Source organism: Varanus komodoensis, unplaced genomic scaffold (assembly GCF_004798865.1).
Source record: "Varanus komodoensis strain SLA01 unplaced genomic scaffold, ASM479886v1 scaffold1, whole genome shotgun sequence".
Classification (NCBI taxonomy): Eukaryota; Metazoa; Chordata; class Lepidosauria; order Squamata; family Varanidae; genus Varanus; species Varanus komodoensis.
Genome location: NW_025335268.1, coordinates 16866599 through 16882978, shown reverse-complemented (window position 1 = coordinate 16882978; position 16380 = coordinate 16866599). Strand labels below are relative to the sequence as shown.

The 16380-nt window shown below is 40.5% G+C and overlaps 2 protein-coding genes across 2 annotated transcripts in view; one reads left to right on the top strand and one right to left on the bottom strand.

The window, feature by feature from the left end:
- The window catches only part of LOC123032030 (epoxide hydrolase 1-like), a 47532-nt gene extending 35216 nt beyond the window's left edge, over positions 1 to 12316 (bottom strand). Inside the window, exons 1-3 of the mRNA XM_044447766.1 lie at positions 12193 to 12316; positions 10543 to 10609; positions 551 to 686 (exon numbers count right to left, since the gene is read on the bottom strand). The gene's annotated coding sequence lies outside the window, so the exon portion shown is untranslated. The remainder of the gene's footprint in view (positions 1 to 550; positions 687 to 10542; positions 10610 to 12192) is intronic.
- Positions 12317 to 12472: 156 nt separating this feature from the next.
- Positions 12473 to 16380, top strand: part of RSPH9 (radial spoke head component 9) — a 30912-nt gene continuing 27004 nt past the window's right edge. The window contains exon 1 of the mRNA XM_044447170.1: positions 12473 to 12699. Coding sequence (XP_044303105.1) covers positions 12473 to 12699 — 227 coding nt within the window. The remainder of the gene's footprint in view (positions 12700 to 16380) is intronic.

The following is a 16380-nucleotide window of genomic DNA, read 5'->3' as shown; positions in this document are numbered from 1 at the left end:
AACCAAAGCATTATCCAACTTTAAATGAAGTCCGTATGACTGTGACAAAAAATTATTGAAAGATAAACCGTGTCCTTGCTACAAAGTGCCAGATGTTAAACCAGCACAACTGCACTTGGTATAAAAGGAAAAGGGACAATGAATTGGTTCCACAATGGGTGTTTGCAAACACAAGTCACAGAATACACAGATCAAACAGGGATTTCCCTGGGGAATGCTGGAGGCAAAGAAGCCATGGGCATTTAGGTCAGTAAAACACCCCCCTTCTGAAAAAAAGTTGTAGTCAGGGCACCTCTCCTGTGCTTATTAGAACAGGGAACTCCTGTGGCACTGAAAATGAACTTATTTTATATTTACAAAACTGGCCCATCACATGGTCTCAGGATAAATGACACCAACTGCACAAAGTGCATAAAATATATACCCGAAAGACTCACTGTCTTAACTATTTAATCAGATAAACCAGTCTTATTTCCCTAATTCAGCTACAGTATCACATGCAGTAACTTATTTTTTTTATCAGAAACACTGTAATAATACTTACAAGTACCTTAAAAGAGGCATTTGTCATGGGCTGCAGTCTAAGGTGAGCCAGAAGCTGGGAACAAACAGTTTCAAGGACTGTCGGTGGCAGCAATCAGGACCAAAGAATCAAGTCAGGACCAAGGAGCTAACAGGAAGCAGGCCTGGATCAGGGGACAAACAGGAAACAAGCCAGAAATCAGATCCAAAGAACAACCAAGGAGGTAAGACCATGACTGAGCTCAGGAAATCCTTTGGCTTGAATAGAACAGAAGCCTTTCTGCTTCTTGCCTGGAGGGATCCAATGGCCACTCTGGATGGGTGGAGTCAATACAGAAAGTTCTATGGAGAGCAGCTGCCACCTATACTTCTATGGTTCAAAAAATGGGGCAGCTACATGCATATTCAGCAGCTCCAGATAGCAGTTTACACTGTGTGTGTGTGTGCGTGTGTGTGTGTGTGTTTGCGTGTAGGGAGGGAGGGAGCACATGCACATGCACACGTGCACATGCACACACAAGCCTGCAAGTTCATTAAACTAACACACAAGACAGCAATTGCCTATGCAACCGCTGGTGATATGTGACATCCTGTGCAAAAGAGCATAAGGATGTAAGAATAGCTATACTGGAGATTAGGCCTTTCCTGTCCAGTATTCTGTTTCCACACAGCTAGATGTGTGCAGAAAGCTCACCTGTAGGACATGAATACAACAGCTCCTTCCTGCATGTGTTCCTCAGACACTGGCAGAGAGAGGCCTACTTGCTCTGCCTCAGAAGGTAATATACAGCTAGCCATTGATAGTCTTTATTCTCCATTAATTTTAAACCATATGTTTATGGATGTCATTGTGCCTTGTGGTTTCAAATTCTATAGCTTTTTTATTTATTAGATTTCTATCCCACCCATTAGCCAAAATATGCTGTGTGAAGAAGTAATTCCTTTTATCTTTCATGAATCTCCCACCACCCACAAGCTTCATGGGATGATCCTGGGTCCTGGTATTGCTCATTTCTCCGTACTATGCATAATTTTACATACCCCTGTCCAGTTACTCACCTTTTTAATAAATGAAAAAGCACCAAAAATTATAACCTTATTCCATAGTAGATTCTCTAGTCCTTCATTACTTTGGTTGTCTTTTTCTGTACTTTTTCAGCTCTGCAACATCCTTTCTGAGGTAGTATGACCAGAACTGTGCACAGAATTCCAAGTATGGTCACATTCATTTATTATCATTATATTTCTATCCCACCTTTTATCTCTTGCAAGTAACCCAATGCAGCTTACATGGCCCTCATCTTCTTCATTTTATCTTCACATCAACCTTCTGAGGTAGATTAGTCTGAAAGTCAGTAATTGGTCCAAAGACACCCAGTGAGCTTCACTGCACAGCAAGGACCAGAACTAATATGATAACAAATTATGTTATAAAGACATTGTGATATCGGCATTTTTAATTTTGATTCCTTTCATAATTATTCACTGTGTGGAATTTGCTTTTTTCACATCTGCAAACTGGGACAAAGATTTAATTGAGCTGTCTGCCACAGCAATCTCCATGCGACAACTGTTTCATGTGCATGAGGCCATGGCAGGCAGATAACATTAATCATAAGCAAAAGATAATTACACACAGGATTGAGGTTCCCTTATCTGGAGTGTTCGCCTAATGAGAGTATATCAATGTGCTATGCTAATTCAGCTACAAACTACAGAAACCGATACAAAATATATCTTCATAAGACACAATCTAATTTAATAAACATTAACATACCTTAAAGGATTTATGCTGTTGATATCTTTATTTATGCTGTATTTTTAGAATTATACAATTGAACTGTGTGATAAAAATGCAGTAAGATGGAAGCAAGGCAAAACAAAATATTTCCAAAAGCAAAATGAGCTTTCAGCATGTTCAGCACCACCATATGATTGTGATGTCAGGGCTTTTCTTCAAATGGTGAGCCTCTGCAGGTGTAATTCCCCCTACCCCCAGCTCCTACAGACATCAGACAAAATGGACTTCAGTGGCAGTGTGCTTCTATATACAATACTTTGCCATGTGGAGATGGTCAATTGATTGATTCACAGTATTTATAGGCTATCTTATAGTAAACCCTCCACCTTTCCAAGATCTATCTTCAGTTACTCATTACATTGCTATTCTTTATAGCATACGACTAACCTGCCCCCCTACACCAAAAAAGACACAGAATAGGTAAATGTCAATACAAGGTTTTGAACTCTATAGTTGGCTCATGTAACTTAAAAAATGCATGAAAGAAAGGGGAACATAATACTGTGAATTTCTAATCAGCATTCTTTAAAAGGCAGATGTTTCACAGACACCCTTTATAATCAGAATGGATGCCTTATCTCTCTATTCCCAGTGGCAGCCTCTGAGCCAATGACAAAACAGATATTGCAAAATCCTTGCAGTAAAAAGGAGAATGCTAATGTTGGGTGTGGGTGTGAGTCAGCAAAGTTTGAATCCTGCTCAAGTCTAGAAGCTCAGGGGATGCTTTCTTGGGCAAAACACTCTCTTTGACTCTAGCCTTCCCACATGGGATCTGGGGGAGATGCAGGGGCACTCTGGCATCTTCAGGGAGGATGGCACTAAAATGTAACAAATAAAATCAAGAAAGCTATTCCATTACAATGATGAGAGAAACATCTGTGACATTCAGCTGTAAAGTGAATGCAGCAAGCGAACTAATGTGGAAGTATAGTGGCTATGTGCCCTAACCCTAACCTTAACCCCAACCCTAACCCTATCCTAGTCAGAAAAAGAACTGTAAGAGTTGTTTCCTATCATTGCCAGTTAACACTTTCACAGCAGCTGGAAAAACCAGACACATTGGTCACCTGGTTACAGTTTTCCACATTATGCTGAAGTGTACTATGTTTCTATTTAAATTGTAATAATTAGTTCAGAATTTCATCTACTCCTATAACATCACATATCAAATTTTCATCCAAAGTACGGTTCTTTCTGGGGTGACACATGTCCTTTTTTGATTACTCATAAGTGGCCACCCTAGATTTATGAGATTTTGTTCATAGTTCCTATCCACATAATGCTTTCAGGCCCTCTGTTTTTGAAAGTGGATATCCAGTCTGCCCATAGCACTAGCATACAAAAGAGCTCTGAGGTTCTATCTTGATATTTGGAAAGAAGATATATTTGCAAGTAACTAGTATAACCAAAGTCACTATAATTCTCTCCCGTCCTGGAGACTCAGATTTCTTTTGCTTTAACTGCAGATTTAAACAGAAACAGATATAATTTTTAAAGGAGAGGTTTTTTCAAGAAATAGGGCAAGCCTTCTTCAAAATTCAATACTTCCTTTCCTCAAATCATGAAACCAAGAAGAAAACCCCTTGCTCAAATGTTATTTTTATGGCCTTTCCAGACATGCTTTGTGTTATAAATCTGCAGATGTTTCCTTATTAATAGCACACTACATATACACATCTTCCCTCATGGCCATGCTTTCACAGTAAGGCATCAGATTTTCTGAGTACTCAAAAAGTGTCATGGTTAGTACTCATGTATTGCAACTGTGATGTCAAATGCAGCTGTGGCTATTGGCTAACAGAATGGCAGCTGCCCTGCTTTAGAGTGTTCCTTTGGGAATTTTATTTATTACATGTATATCCCTCCTGCTTTGCTTGTGGGGCATCTGGGAGGCATCTGGCAGGTCACAGCCTGCTGTACTAATAGGCTGGTCACTTACACATTACCAAAAGAGAGGAAACATCAGCAAAATGCCAGGATTTGCAAATGCTATTTTTTATATCTGGGTATGTGTGTGCAAATTCGGAAATAATTACTAGAATTTAAAAAGAAATGTAACACATATCACCACAGTGGTGAGACGTATTGTATTTCAACCTATCTGCATGGCTGTTTAGTCTGTTCAGAGTGCCACTGAAATGCATTATTTTCCAGAGGTCACAGGAATGCACTGCATGTCTAAATGGTCACTTGCATAAGTTAAAGCAAGGGTGATTCTTTGTGTACACCATGTTTTAGGAACTATCCCTAAAGTCTTAAACTACTAGTAGAGAAATCAGCAACTTATGGCCTTCTAGATGCTTTATCCTACAACTTCCATTAGCAGTAGCCAATATAGCCAGTGGTGATGCAACACAGAAGTTGTAGGCAAATTTGCCCACTCTTGGACTAACAGGATGATATCACTCCATCTAAACAGCTAAAGACACACATTCACTAAGTCTCCCCTCCCAATGCTCACTTCTGTCCTCATGTAGCTAAAAAATTAAATGAAGATATAAGTAATGGAGGGACCATTTCAATAGACTTTTGGAAGGAGGCAGTACATTTGTTTTGGCCATTTGGGAACAGTTTCAAAACGTCACTGGGTAAAAAGCCAATCATTCTGGTCTCAAGTGCTGTAAATGGTTTTATGTTTTTATGTGTAGTGGTTAAGAGCATGGGACTGGGACTCAGATGACCTGGGTTCTAGTCCCCGCTCAGCCATGGAGCCAGCTGGGTGACTTTGGGCCAGTCACAGACTCTCAGCCCAACCTACCTCACAGGGTTGTTGTTGTGAGGATAAGATGGAGGAGGAGATGTAAGCTGCCTTGAGCCCTTTGTAGGAAAAAGGCAGGCTATAAAAAAAATAAAAAAAAATAAAAAAAAACTACCTTGAGATTTTCTGTGCAAATAATAGAAAAAATTAAAATTAAAATTAATAACCAGTTTTAATGGCCACTTAGAATTTGTGATGTGCTATCCTTTATATGTCTACTCAGAAGTAAGCCCAAATAAATTAATGGGACTTATTTCCAGGCACGTGTGTATGGGCTTCCAGCCTGAATTTCTATGCCATTCAAACAGACTTAGCACATTTCAGTGACCATTCTGTTTCATTCCTTGTTTCACACTCACCTATAACAGAACACTATTTGAATTAAGTAAAGAAGGAATATTGCCTACAACATTCTAAAAACATATTTAGTCATACATAAAGTAGAACCACTGAAATCAATGATTAAAATTATTTTTTTTTAAAGGCAACAAAAATAGTTTAGGAACATTCAAGAATCTAATATCTCTGACTTAATCTGAATAAAATCAGCAGAAGCATCAATAAAAGACTACGTGCTTTGGGGTATTGAACCCAAGTATTTACAAACACAATGACTCTTTATCTGAAAAGGGTAGTAGGCAAATGGAATGTGATGCAAATGATGATGTATGCACAGCAAGGCTGATTATAGAATCTGAAAATGAAGAAGAAACTTGGAGTTGTACAAAGTAGCAAGAGGTACACTGGGAAGAAACAGAAAAGGCCAGAAAAAATGTATGGGAAAAAGTGAAAGTGAACAAAATGTGCTCTATGTTCTTTTCCAGGAAAAGTTCAAATTACTATTCTGGGATTTTTTTTACTGAATGGTGTGAGGAAACCCCCTTTCTGGCTAATGGGGTAGGGAAGGGAGTGTTATTAGGGAGAAGTTTTATGGCAGGATAGTAGCACTGGAGGTGAACAGCTTGTTGCTTCATTTGCTGATCTCTGCTTTGTACTGTACAGCAATAACCGGACCAGTAATAACCTTATTAGCTTCTGTTGCTAACATGGCCATCCCTCTGTACATTGTACTGTCAGCCTGCATTTCTAGAAGATTCACTTGGTTACCACTCTTTGCAGACAATTGTAGGGTTTATTGTTAATAAAACAGTGTGTTCCTAGCACACTGTCAGGTAGCCAAAGAACAAAGTGCCTCAGCCTAAAAGAATAAAAGTTCTTGTGAAATACTGTCCTTTGTTACTTACGGAAGGGAAATGGTCAGTCTCGCTCTCTCTCTCTCTCTTTTTTTTAAACATGCTTTTCTCATGTTCTATGATTATTTTCTACTTGTTCCCAACAATAAGGCTTTTAGTGGAAGAGCCAGAACTATTTAGTGGGAGGGGCAAGAAATGAACATCAGAAAACAATCAGAAGTGATGCAATCTTTGTTTATAATGGCCTGTCAGGATAGCACAGGATATACACAGCTAGCTTGTGTATATTTGAAAGATTAGGTTACACTGAGCATCATGCAAGTGGACTTCCCCTACAGAATAGGATGAATTCATGTTCTCCTCCCTGTGCTGCTCCCCACCTGCTCTGAAATCTGCTCCAGATGGTCCCTTCTCTTAGCAGCAGATCTAGGAGACACAGAGAGCCAAGATGAAAGGGAGAAAGTAATTCTGCTAGTGGTTTCTGTTCTGTTAGGAGATCATCTCATCCCACTATCTCAGTTCATATTCTCTCCTCTGCTTCATAGTTTGCCCGATTATCATTTGCCATGACTTCCCAGTTGGGCAAACTATTTTTCAAATTAAACAGGGCTGTCTCCAAACCAATATCTGAAGGGCTGTAAAGCACGACTTGAAGACAATTGTGGTACCCTTAGTACAGTGCTTCCAATTCAGAGATGTCACATGACACCAGTAATTAGTATGCAAGGGGGCAAGGGAACATAGGAGCCAGCAGTACATTCCTGATTTTCCAAAAATGTGCAAGATCACATCTTCATTTTCATTTATTACACTTCTATCCCACCTATATTCTGTGATGGAACTCAAGGTGGTATACATGGAATACCCAAACTGATTCTCATCCACTCACTGACCAGAACTAGACCTGCTTAGCTTTGGCAAGAAGGCTGCATCATGTGCTTTTAGACAAAGGCTTGGGATTTTGAGACACTTTTGTATAGCATCTCTAATTCTGTAGCCCAGTCCCGTTTGTTGCAGCATGTCTAGAGTTTCTGCTGAGACTGGAATCAAACAGATAATGGGACAAGCACATTGTAGCAGCTTCCATATAGCCTCAAGTGTCTGATCTTGCCTAATCTTGGAAGCTAAGCAGGACTGAAATTTGGATGGGTGACCTAAAATGTTGTGAACTGCTCAGAGAGCTTTGGCTATGGGTGGTATAGAAATATAATGTAATGTAATAATAGCTTTTGAAAATAATGGTTACTAAATGGGGATAGGGTTCCATTATACTTATAAAAGGGTACGCTCAGTTTGCCTTCATCCTACGTTAGGCTGCTTATTCACTTTCCTTGGCTTCAAGAAAGTCATGTGGATTTAAAAATTGATGAGTGTGGCACTGGAAGAGCGGTGCAAGAGGATGGAAGTGGCAGTAGGGGGAGATACGGTGAATCCTTTCTCCACATCTAGGTTTGTTGAAGTGCAAGAGCCTGATCCTGGGAGAGATCTGGCAATCCCACAGGAAAGATCACTTTCATATGTTTTAATGACAGCTATGGTAACCTCTGACCTTGATGAAAGGCAGTGCTTCTGAACTTCCGTTTGTTAAATAATACCAGCCACTTACTTTCTGATTTTTATCAGTGTTTAGTAATTGGGGTCAGAACAAAGCCAGAAGAGTATACTTACTTATGGAGCTTTATAAGAAGCTAGAAAATTTTGTCATAAGAAGCAGATTTCTCTTTTCTTTTTTACTTTTAAAATAATGCCCAGCAAAGATGGGTGGGAAGCAGACACTGAGTGGCTTATAAAATTACTTAAAGAATAATGAGCATTCAGCTCTGACATTTGATTTGAACCCTGCTTGCACTCAAGACTGGTAAGTACCTGAGATTGACTAGTTGACGCTACTCATATAATCTAGGGTTCCAGGCCAGTTCATACTGGTTAGGCGTTCATGAAACAAAAATTACAATTTCAGCCTATTCTAACAAGCACCCACAGAGGCTAAAACACAAATGGCTCTATTATGGAAATACAGGGAGCATAAGGAGGCAACATATGGATGTGCTCAGGGGAATCATTTTCTGGGATCAGTCTCTTGGCTGTACTTCATGTTGAACCCCACATCACCCATGACTTTTAGCACCTACACTTCACTGGTGCTCAAAATCCCTTCCACTTCTGTTATCCTATGTCTGTATGATTCTGTATAAATTAAGGGTTAGGGTTACGGAAATACAAGATCAGAGGCTGTGAAAATGAAACCAGGATAATAAATAATATTAATACATAAATAACAGCTTTCAAAGGAGGTCAGGAAGCTAATGTATGGGCTTTTAGTAAGCTCTTTTTTCTCTAGATCGGCCTATTTGGGTGGTGCCACAGGAAACCATGCCTATTATGAGTATATCCATTTCCTCAATCAGAAAATGTTTAATGCTGTTCTGCACACCTCCCATTCCCAAGTCAAGAGGTTCTAGGGGTGCTACTAACAGGCTCATTTTCTTTTGGCTGAGAACACTGGTGGCTTATGCTGTCTTTATAGCTTTTGCTTGATCTACAGATACAAAAGCAAGGAATAGTAGTACAACAAGCAGGCAGCAAAATCACTAACTGTGCATCAGATTCCCACAGAACAGTGCTCAAGCTAGGCAAATACACAGCAGTATGAAACAAAGCTGTCCCCATAAAATATATGGCAATTGCATAGCCTGGAGCCCCTCACCTGACACAGGACAACTACTTTCCCCTAGAAAAACCCATGTTTCCCTATCTGTGAGGTTAAGTCTGCCAAAGACAGTACATTATTAAGTCAGTTGAAAGGCTACTTTTGGCAAAAAAGAAAAAAACTATTATGCATCTGTATGAAATGGGAATGTCTGGCCCACAGATTTAATTTAGTTTCCTCATCTGGCCATGAAGCTTCCTTGGATTTCTCCATAGGGCAGGGCTTGTGATCAGAGATAACAGCAGGGATATGGGTACATGTGAAGCTGGGAACTTTACTAGCATTGGGAGGTACAGCTTTGTCTATGGTGTGAATTCTGTGCCTCTCTCAGCACAGAGAAAGAAAAAATGGGAGGGGCCTTGCACATTAATGCCCAGCCACCCCTTGAGATCTGCGGGAGAGGCCCTTCTCCGGGAACCCTCCGTGAAAGAAATTAGGAGGGTAGGTACTCGGAGGAGGGCTTCCTCTGCGGTGGCGCCCAATCTATGGAATGCGCTCCCCAGAGAGGTCTGCCTGGCGCCGTTGTTATTTGTTTTTCAGCGCCAGGCGAAGACCTTTTTATTTAAGCGTCATTTTAATTGTTAACAATATTTGCTTATTTATCTGGCCAGGGCGACTTCTTTTATATTGTTATTTTTGTATTTTATTTTATGTTGTGAGCCGCCCAGAGGCTTCGGTGAATGGGGCGGCATAGAAATGTTTTAATAAACAAATAATAAATTAACATCATCAGACCCATGGAAAGACCATGGAATTTTGTCCCCTACTGTAAAGAAATTCCTTATCTGTGGGCTATAAGAATATTGCCCTTGGAAATCATTTGGTTTTGGCAGCACCTAGTCATCCATGGGAGGATGCCAAAGATCCAGCATCCTGATTGATATCTTCTGCTTGGCCTGGCATTTCAACTGCCACCTTTCAGCTGGATCTAGCCAACCTTTCCATTTTCAACCATGACCCCAAAATAGCACTGCCCTGGATTTTATGTATTTCTCTTCCAACAGATATTGGAGAAATTGAAGTCCCCCATAACAACGACATCATGCCTCCTTGAAACACTGGCAATTTGCTTTTCAAATATTACATCCTCATCTTTTCATTTACTGGGTGGTTAGTAATATACTCCAACCACTGTGATCCTCTTATTCCTTAGGAATATTAGCAGTTATATTTTCAGTTTCTTTCCTAATTATGCCTAACATGGATTTATCTTTTCACAGTAGTCATGTACTTTGCCTGCATTTTCATGGAGCTGTCAACTACAGCTCCAAGATCCCTTTCTTTGTAGTCATCACTAGTTCAGGTCCCATACATTTATACTTGAAACTGGGATTTTTTGCCCCAAAGCACATTACTTTTTGTTTATATTAATTTTTTTTTGCCACTTTGGTGTTCATTCTGTTACCTTTGAGATATATCTTTGGAACTTTTTACAACCCCCTGTCCCCCCCCCTTAAAACAACCCTAAATAGTTTGGTGTCATCAGCAAATTTGACCACTTCACTGTTCATGTCTAATTACAGATAATTTATGAATACAGACTTTCAGCCCAACCTACCTCACAGGGTTGTTGTTGTGAGGATAAGATTGAGAGGAGGAGAATTATGTAAGCCACCTGGAGTTCCCTGAAAGGAAAAAAGATGGGATATAAATATAATCAATCAATCAGAGCTAATACAAATCCCTTTGGAACTTCATTGTTTACCTCCTTCCACCTGCAGAAATAATCAGTTATTCCATTTTCTATTCTTTAGCTAGTTATGGGTACATAAAGCTTCTATTCTATAACTGCCAAATTTGTTCAGGAGTCTTTGATGAGTAACTTGAACTCAGGTGGTAAGACTGTACTGTTACTGTTTGATACATGTTGATCCTATGCATACCTATTCCATCATTTTTTGCATTCCATGGGGTGCTTTCAATAAAGTGTGCATCGTGTGCTTAATTCGCATTAGTCTGAAAGAAATAGATTTCCATACAGTAGTTTCACATTATATCTTCAAAAGTGCATATCCCCTTTGCCTCAAATAGATCAGGCCAGTGTGTATTATTTATCTTCTCCTCTCCGTTCCATGCCTTATCCTCCTAACAACACTGCAAGGGTGTCGTGGAGGAAGCCCTGGGGGACAGTCAAAGAGTGCCCACTTGAATTTGATGGGTTAAGGACAGGGGTGTTTTTTTGACAGCTCCCAACAGTTCCTGGGAACTACCTATCTGGAGAGGCTTGCCAGACATGCACATGCATTTTTTGTGTCCCCTTCCCTCATGGTCAGCCTCTGTATGTCATGTTTTTAGACTGTAAGTCCTGTGGGCAGGATGTGTCTTGTTAATTCCACATGTTCTTGATATAATTTTTGAAGGAGTTCTCATCATGTATCCAATGGTCCCAGTGATGGGTGCACATTTTTATGAATTATTTTAATTTATGCTTAATACTTAATGTGGCATGTTTTATTTTAAGTGTTGTTTTGTATTTTATATTGAAAAATTAACAAAAAAGGAAGAAAAAAGAAAAAAAAATCCACATAAACCACTCTGGGAACTTTTTGGTTGAAGAATGAGGCATGAATGTAATTTTGGACAATCACATATTGGGGATTACATGACCAGAGCCAGCTGGAGCTAGGTGTCAGACTAGATGCCCTGGGAGGCCCCTTCTGGCAGACTCCCCCCCCATGTTTTCTAATTTTAAAAATAATTCATTCATAATAAGATAATAAAATAACTACTAGATGCTGTCATTGCTTCATCACACAAAGAGATATCCTCATCTTGTAGTCATTGCTCAAAAGAAAGTCAAGCATCCAAGCCTCATTTTTATTGTATAATCATTGGTTGCATAATCTTGGCTATAGGTGTGGCGTGGGCTGGGTGGCTATGATGGGGGCTTTGAACTGTGGCTTTGACTATCATTAAGGACCCCCCCCCCCTTCCACATAGCCACTACACCACCGACATTGTGAGATAGGTTCAGTTTCTCTCCTCAGCTTCTTGGTTTCAGGCCTCCGATCCTAAACCAACATTCTCACAAGAGCTTAATTCCCTTAATTCTTCCGCAGTTCCTTGGAAGCTGTTCCGATCTCAAAGTTGCACAGCAGAAAATCGTTCAACAAACAAATCGTTTGCCAGCGATCTCATGCCTAGAAAAACTGCACCTACTTAATGTCTGCCTGGCGCTCTGCTATTATATTAGGACCGGGCGTCTTACCAGAGGAAGGGGAGCTGCAACGATTCCAAACTGCATCCCAGGCCTCGTTCCCATAGCAATGAATTTGTTGATTACGCTGACTAGGAGCGGCGGCGGAGGTGGGGCAGTCTCGCTTCCAAGCGAGGCGAAGGCCTGGAAGGGACGCCAGAACGCAGCGAGGGACTGAGACCAACCTTTGACCTCACGTCGCCGTGGCAGGGAATAGGAACGCGGCGCCTTGGAGACGGTTGCCCGGCAACGAGACGCTCGAGGAGGGGGCGCTATCGGCTCTAAGGCGGCCATGGATGCCGAAACGCTGCCTTACGCGCTGGACCTCGTGGCTGGCAGCGGCGTGTGCCTGAGCCCGGAGAAGCGAGCAGCTTTACGGACCTCGCTTCTGCTGGTGCGCCGGGACTACCGCTTCGAGCAAGTCCGCCTGTGGGGTCGCATCCAAGGCATCCGTGGAGCTTACTACATTGCCGAGGGCCTAGGGCCGGACAGGGCTGGGGCCAGAAGCCGCCTGTACAGGTGGGCGGCTGGCTTGTGCTTCTCGAGGGGGTACTAGGCAGGTGATATGCCGGGAAAGGGGGGAGTTTGGCGCCAGCAGTGATGCCCCCCTCCTTGTTAGGACTGTTACATCTTTAACAGCTATCCGACAAATAGAAACTGCACAAGTATACCATTTCTATGACATGGTGATGCAGTGGTTTGGGGAGTTAGACCTGCTGAATTTCTGATAACTGAGCAGTTGTTACAGACACAGGAGCCTTGTTGGGAAAAAGCAAAAAAGCTGACAACTAGGTGAAAGAATCAGTTGAATGTAGTTCAGGAGCTCTTTTAAATTACATCCTTCCTCAACCTGATGCCCTCTGGCTGGGAATGATAGAAGTTGCAGCCCAATACATCTGGAGTTCACCTGGTGGGGAGAGGTTGGTCTACTGCGCACGTAGCACAAGAAAGGGTTCAGAAGGGTGCCTGTGGGGCAGCTAAATAAATATGTGATTAACTGATTAAATGTATGTGAATTTGCATACAAAACAAAATTCAAGAGAATGGGGATTCTTGAGCAGCTAAATAAATATGTGATTAATTGATTACATGGATTTGCATACAAGGAAACAAAATTCAAGAGAGCTGAAGGAAGTAAGCATAATTTGTTTTTTGAAGGCACACATATATGCAACAGAAGTGGCAATATTCTCTTTCTCATACTGAAAGGATACTTCTAGAATCTAGAAGTGCTGGCACTTTCATCTGCAGTTTTTATAAGCATGTGTATTACAAATGATACAAAATTTAAACATTGTATACTGAGCTGTGATTAATTGGTGGCACTTTTTTTTAGTAAAAATATTTTTAGGCTGCATTCCTGTGCATGGTTAGGGGAAAAAATAGATCTGCAGCTCCCAGAATTCTCTAGGCAGCATTAGGTTGGCTGGGGAATGTTGGAATTTGTAGGGTGGTCTTCTGTCTAAAAATGTTTAGGATTGTGTTCTTACTCTGTTAATCTGATTTGATTTGTGTTCAGTTGAGTTAATGTAACAGAGTTCAGCTGGCAACAAGATGTGATAATGACCAGACACATCATGAGGCTTGCCGATTCCATATTAAGTGAGTGTGAATGTGTGTGTGAGAGAGATTGATTCTAAAGTGTGACATAGCAAGAAGGGCAAGCTGAACTCTTATTATTATTAATCTTTCATATAGTGTTTTCAATTCTTCATAGCACTTCCCATGCACTATCTTGTTGTAATGTAAGAATTACAACTACTTTGTAAGAGAAGTCAGTATTATTCCCCAAATTGCAGATGAGGGTAGGGGGACTGAACCCAAAAGTATAGTTTCCTTAAGGACAACTATAGAGTTCATGGCAGAGATGTGATTCAAACCGAGAACTGCTTGATTCATAGCACACTCTCTTAGCCACTAAACTACTTCAGCCCTGGCATTGTTTTTCTACATTAAAATTTTTAAGTCATTTTTTTTCCTGGCAGAGGTGGCTACTGATCATGAATCCTCAACAGGAGATAACTACTTTAAAAATAGGTTTATTTGCAAGGATAGCACATATAGGAAGACTTCACCTTCCCTCTCTTACCTGGCCATATGTTATTGTTATGTGCCATTGAGTTGTCAACAAGTTTTGGCAACCCTATAAATGAAAGCCCTCCAAAACGTTCTGCTGATGTTAGCCATACTCAGCTCTTCCAAGATCAAGGCTGTGGCTTCCTTTATGGAGTCAATCCATTTGTTGTTTAGTCTTCCTTTTTTCTTCTGCCTTCAACTTTCCCTAGCATGACTGTCTTCTGCAGTGATGCTGCAGTGATGCTGCTGTCTTACAATGTGTCCGAAGTATGACAACCTCAGTTTTGTTGTTTTTGCTTCTAGGGAACTTTCTGGATTGATGTGCTCTAGGATCCATTTGTTTGTCTTTGTGTCAGTCCAGGGTATTCACAAAGCTCTCCTCCAACACCATGTTTTTGTTACCAGACTCTAACCAGTTAACAGCTGGGGCAAACCCCGGGTGGACCCCAGACCCAAAAACCAAACAGAGCCTGAGACGAGACTTAGAGCTAATTGCAGTTTTATTCTGGTGCACTATAGAATAAATGGAGACAGAGGGGAGATGCTTCCCAAATCAGAGTCTTGAAAGAGGTACCGAGAGCGTACATTATATACCCTACGTCATAACAAGTTGTCCGGATACAAAGTAAATTCATTTCCCTATTATTCTTTGTTCTATTTGTTAGTTTACAGAAAACTATTTATCTAGAGACTCCCCTTTCTAATGTGTCTGTTGATTATCTCTGAATTATTCACATCCGCTCTATGTTTCTCAACTATTAGTAATTTATAATGCCATTTGCTACTTTTATGGAGGCTTCACCCGGATTCCAGTCGGTCCCAGGCTCCAAAGATACTTCTCATTTACCCTCTTGTCCCAGGAGTTCACACAGCGTTCTCCATACCTCCCCACTCCCTCCTGGACAGGAAGTACAACATGGCTGCAGATTTCAGGCTAAGTGGTTAGCCTAAGTGTTGTGAGAGAGTATGTTTCAGGTAACATTTTGAACAGATCAATTATCTTCTTCTCAGCTTTCTTCACTGTCCAACTTTCACTCCCATACATAGTGATAGAATGTTGTGATAAATCTGGGCCTTGTCTCCTGTGAAAACATCCTTATGCTTGATGACCTTTTCTAGTTCCTTTGATTTTCTTGACTACAGTCTCCCTTTGAATTGATGGGAGATATATAAGATATATAAAATCTTTCACAATTTCAATTTCTTCATAATAAAGTTCTATAATTCTTCTGTAATTATTCTTGTTTTCTTATAATCAGCTGCAGTCCTGCTTTTGTATTTTCTTCTTTCAGTTTCATCAGGTGTCATTTCAAATCATTGCTGCTTTCTGGCAGTAAGATGGTAGAATCTTAAATTATTGATGTATTTTCTGCCAATTTTCACTCCTTCCCTTGATCCTAATCCAGCTTTCTTTACAGTATGTTCTTTACAGATTGAAAAAATAGTGAGACACCTTTACCTATAGGAAACTGCTGTTTCTCAGTGTTCTATCTTAACTGTAGCTTTTGTCCACTGTACAGGATACAGATCAGGACAATCAAATGCTGGGGCATGCCCATTTCTCTCAGGACTTTTCATAGCTTCTAATGATCCATACAGTTAGAAGCTTTGCTGGAGTCTATAAAGCACACACTGATCCTCTGAAATTCTTTGGTGTACTCCAGTACCCAATGTATTTTTGCAATATGATAATAAGTGCTGCGCCTTTTTCAGAATTCAGCTTCGACGTCTGGCATTTCTTGCTCCATATAATATGCTTTGTTGTAACACTTTGAGCATCACTTTGCTTCTGTGGAAAAATAGTGCAGTGGTCCTTTGATTGCTGCACTCTTTTTCATATCCTTTCTTGTGGATACAAATGTATATTGAACATTTCTAGTCTGTGGTCCATTGTTTTGTATTCTATATTTGCTAGCATATTCTTGTTAGGTTTTGGACAGTTTCAGCCTCTGCTGCTCAGAGCAGTACTATTGGTATCCTATCTATTCTGGGTGCTTTATTCCTTCCAAGAACTTTAGGAGCAACTGTCACTTCACTTTCTAATATTGCAGGCTCTTTTGCACCCAATTCCTCTTTGAAGAAGTCTTTCATTTTTTCATCTTTTCTGTAAAATTCCTCTGTGTA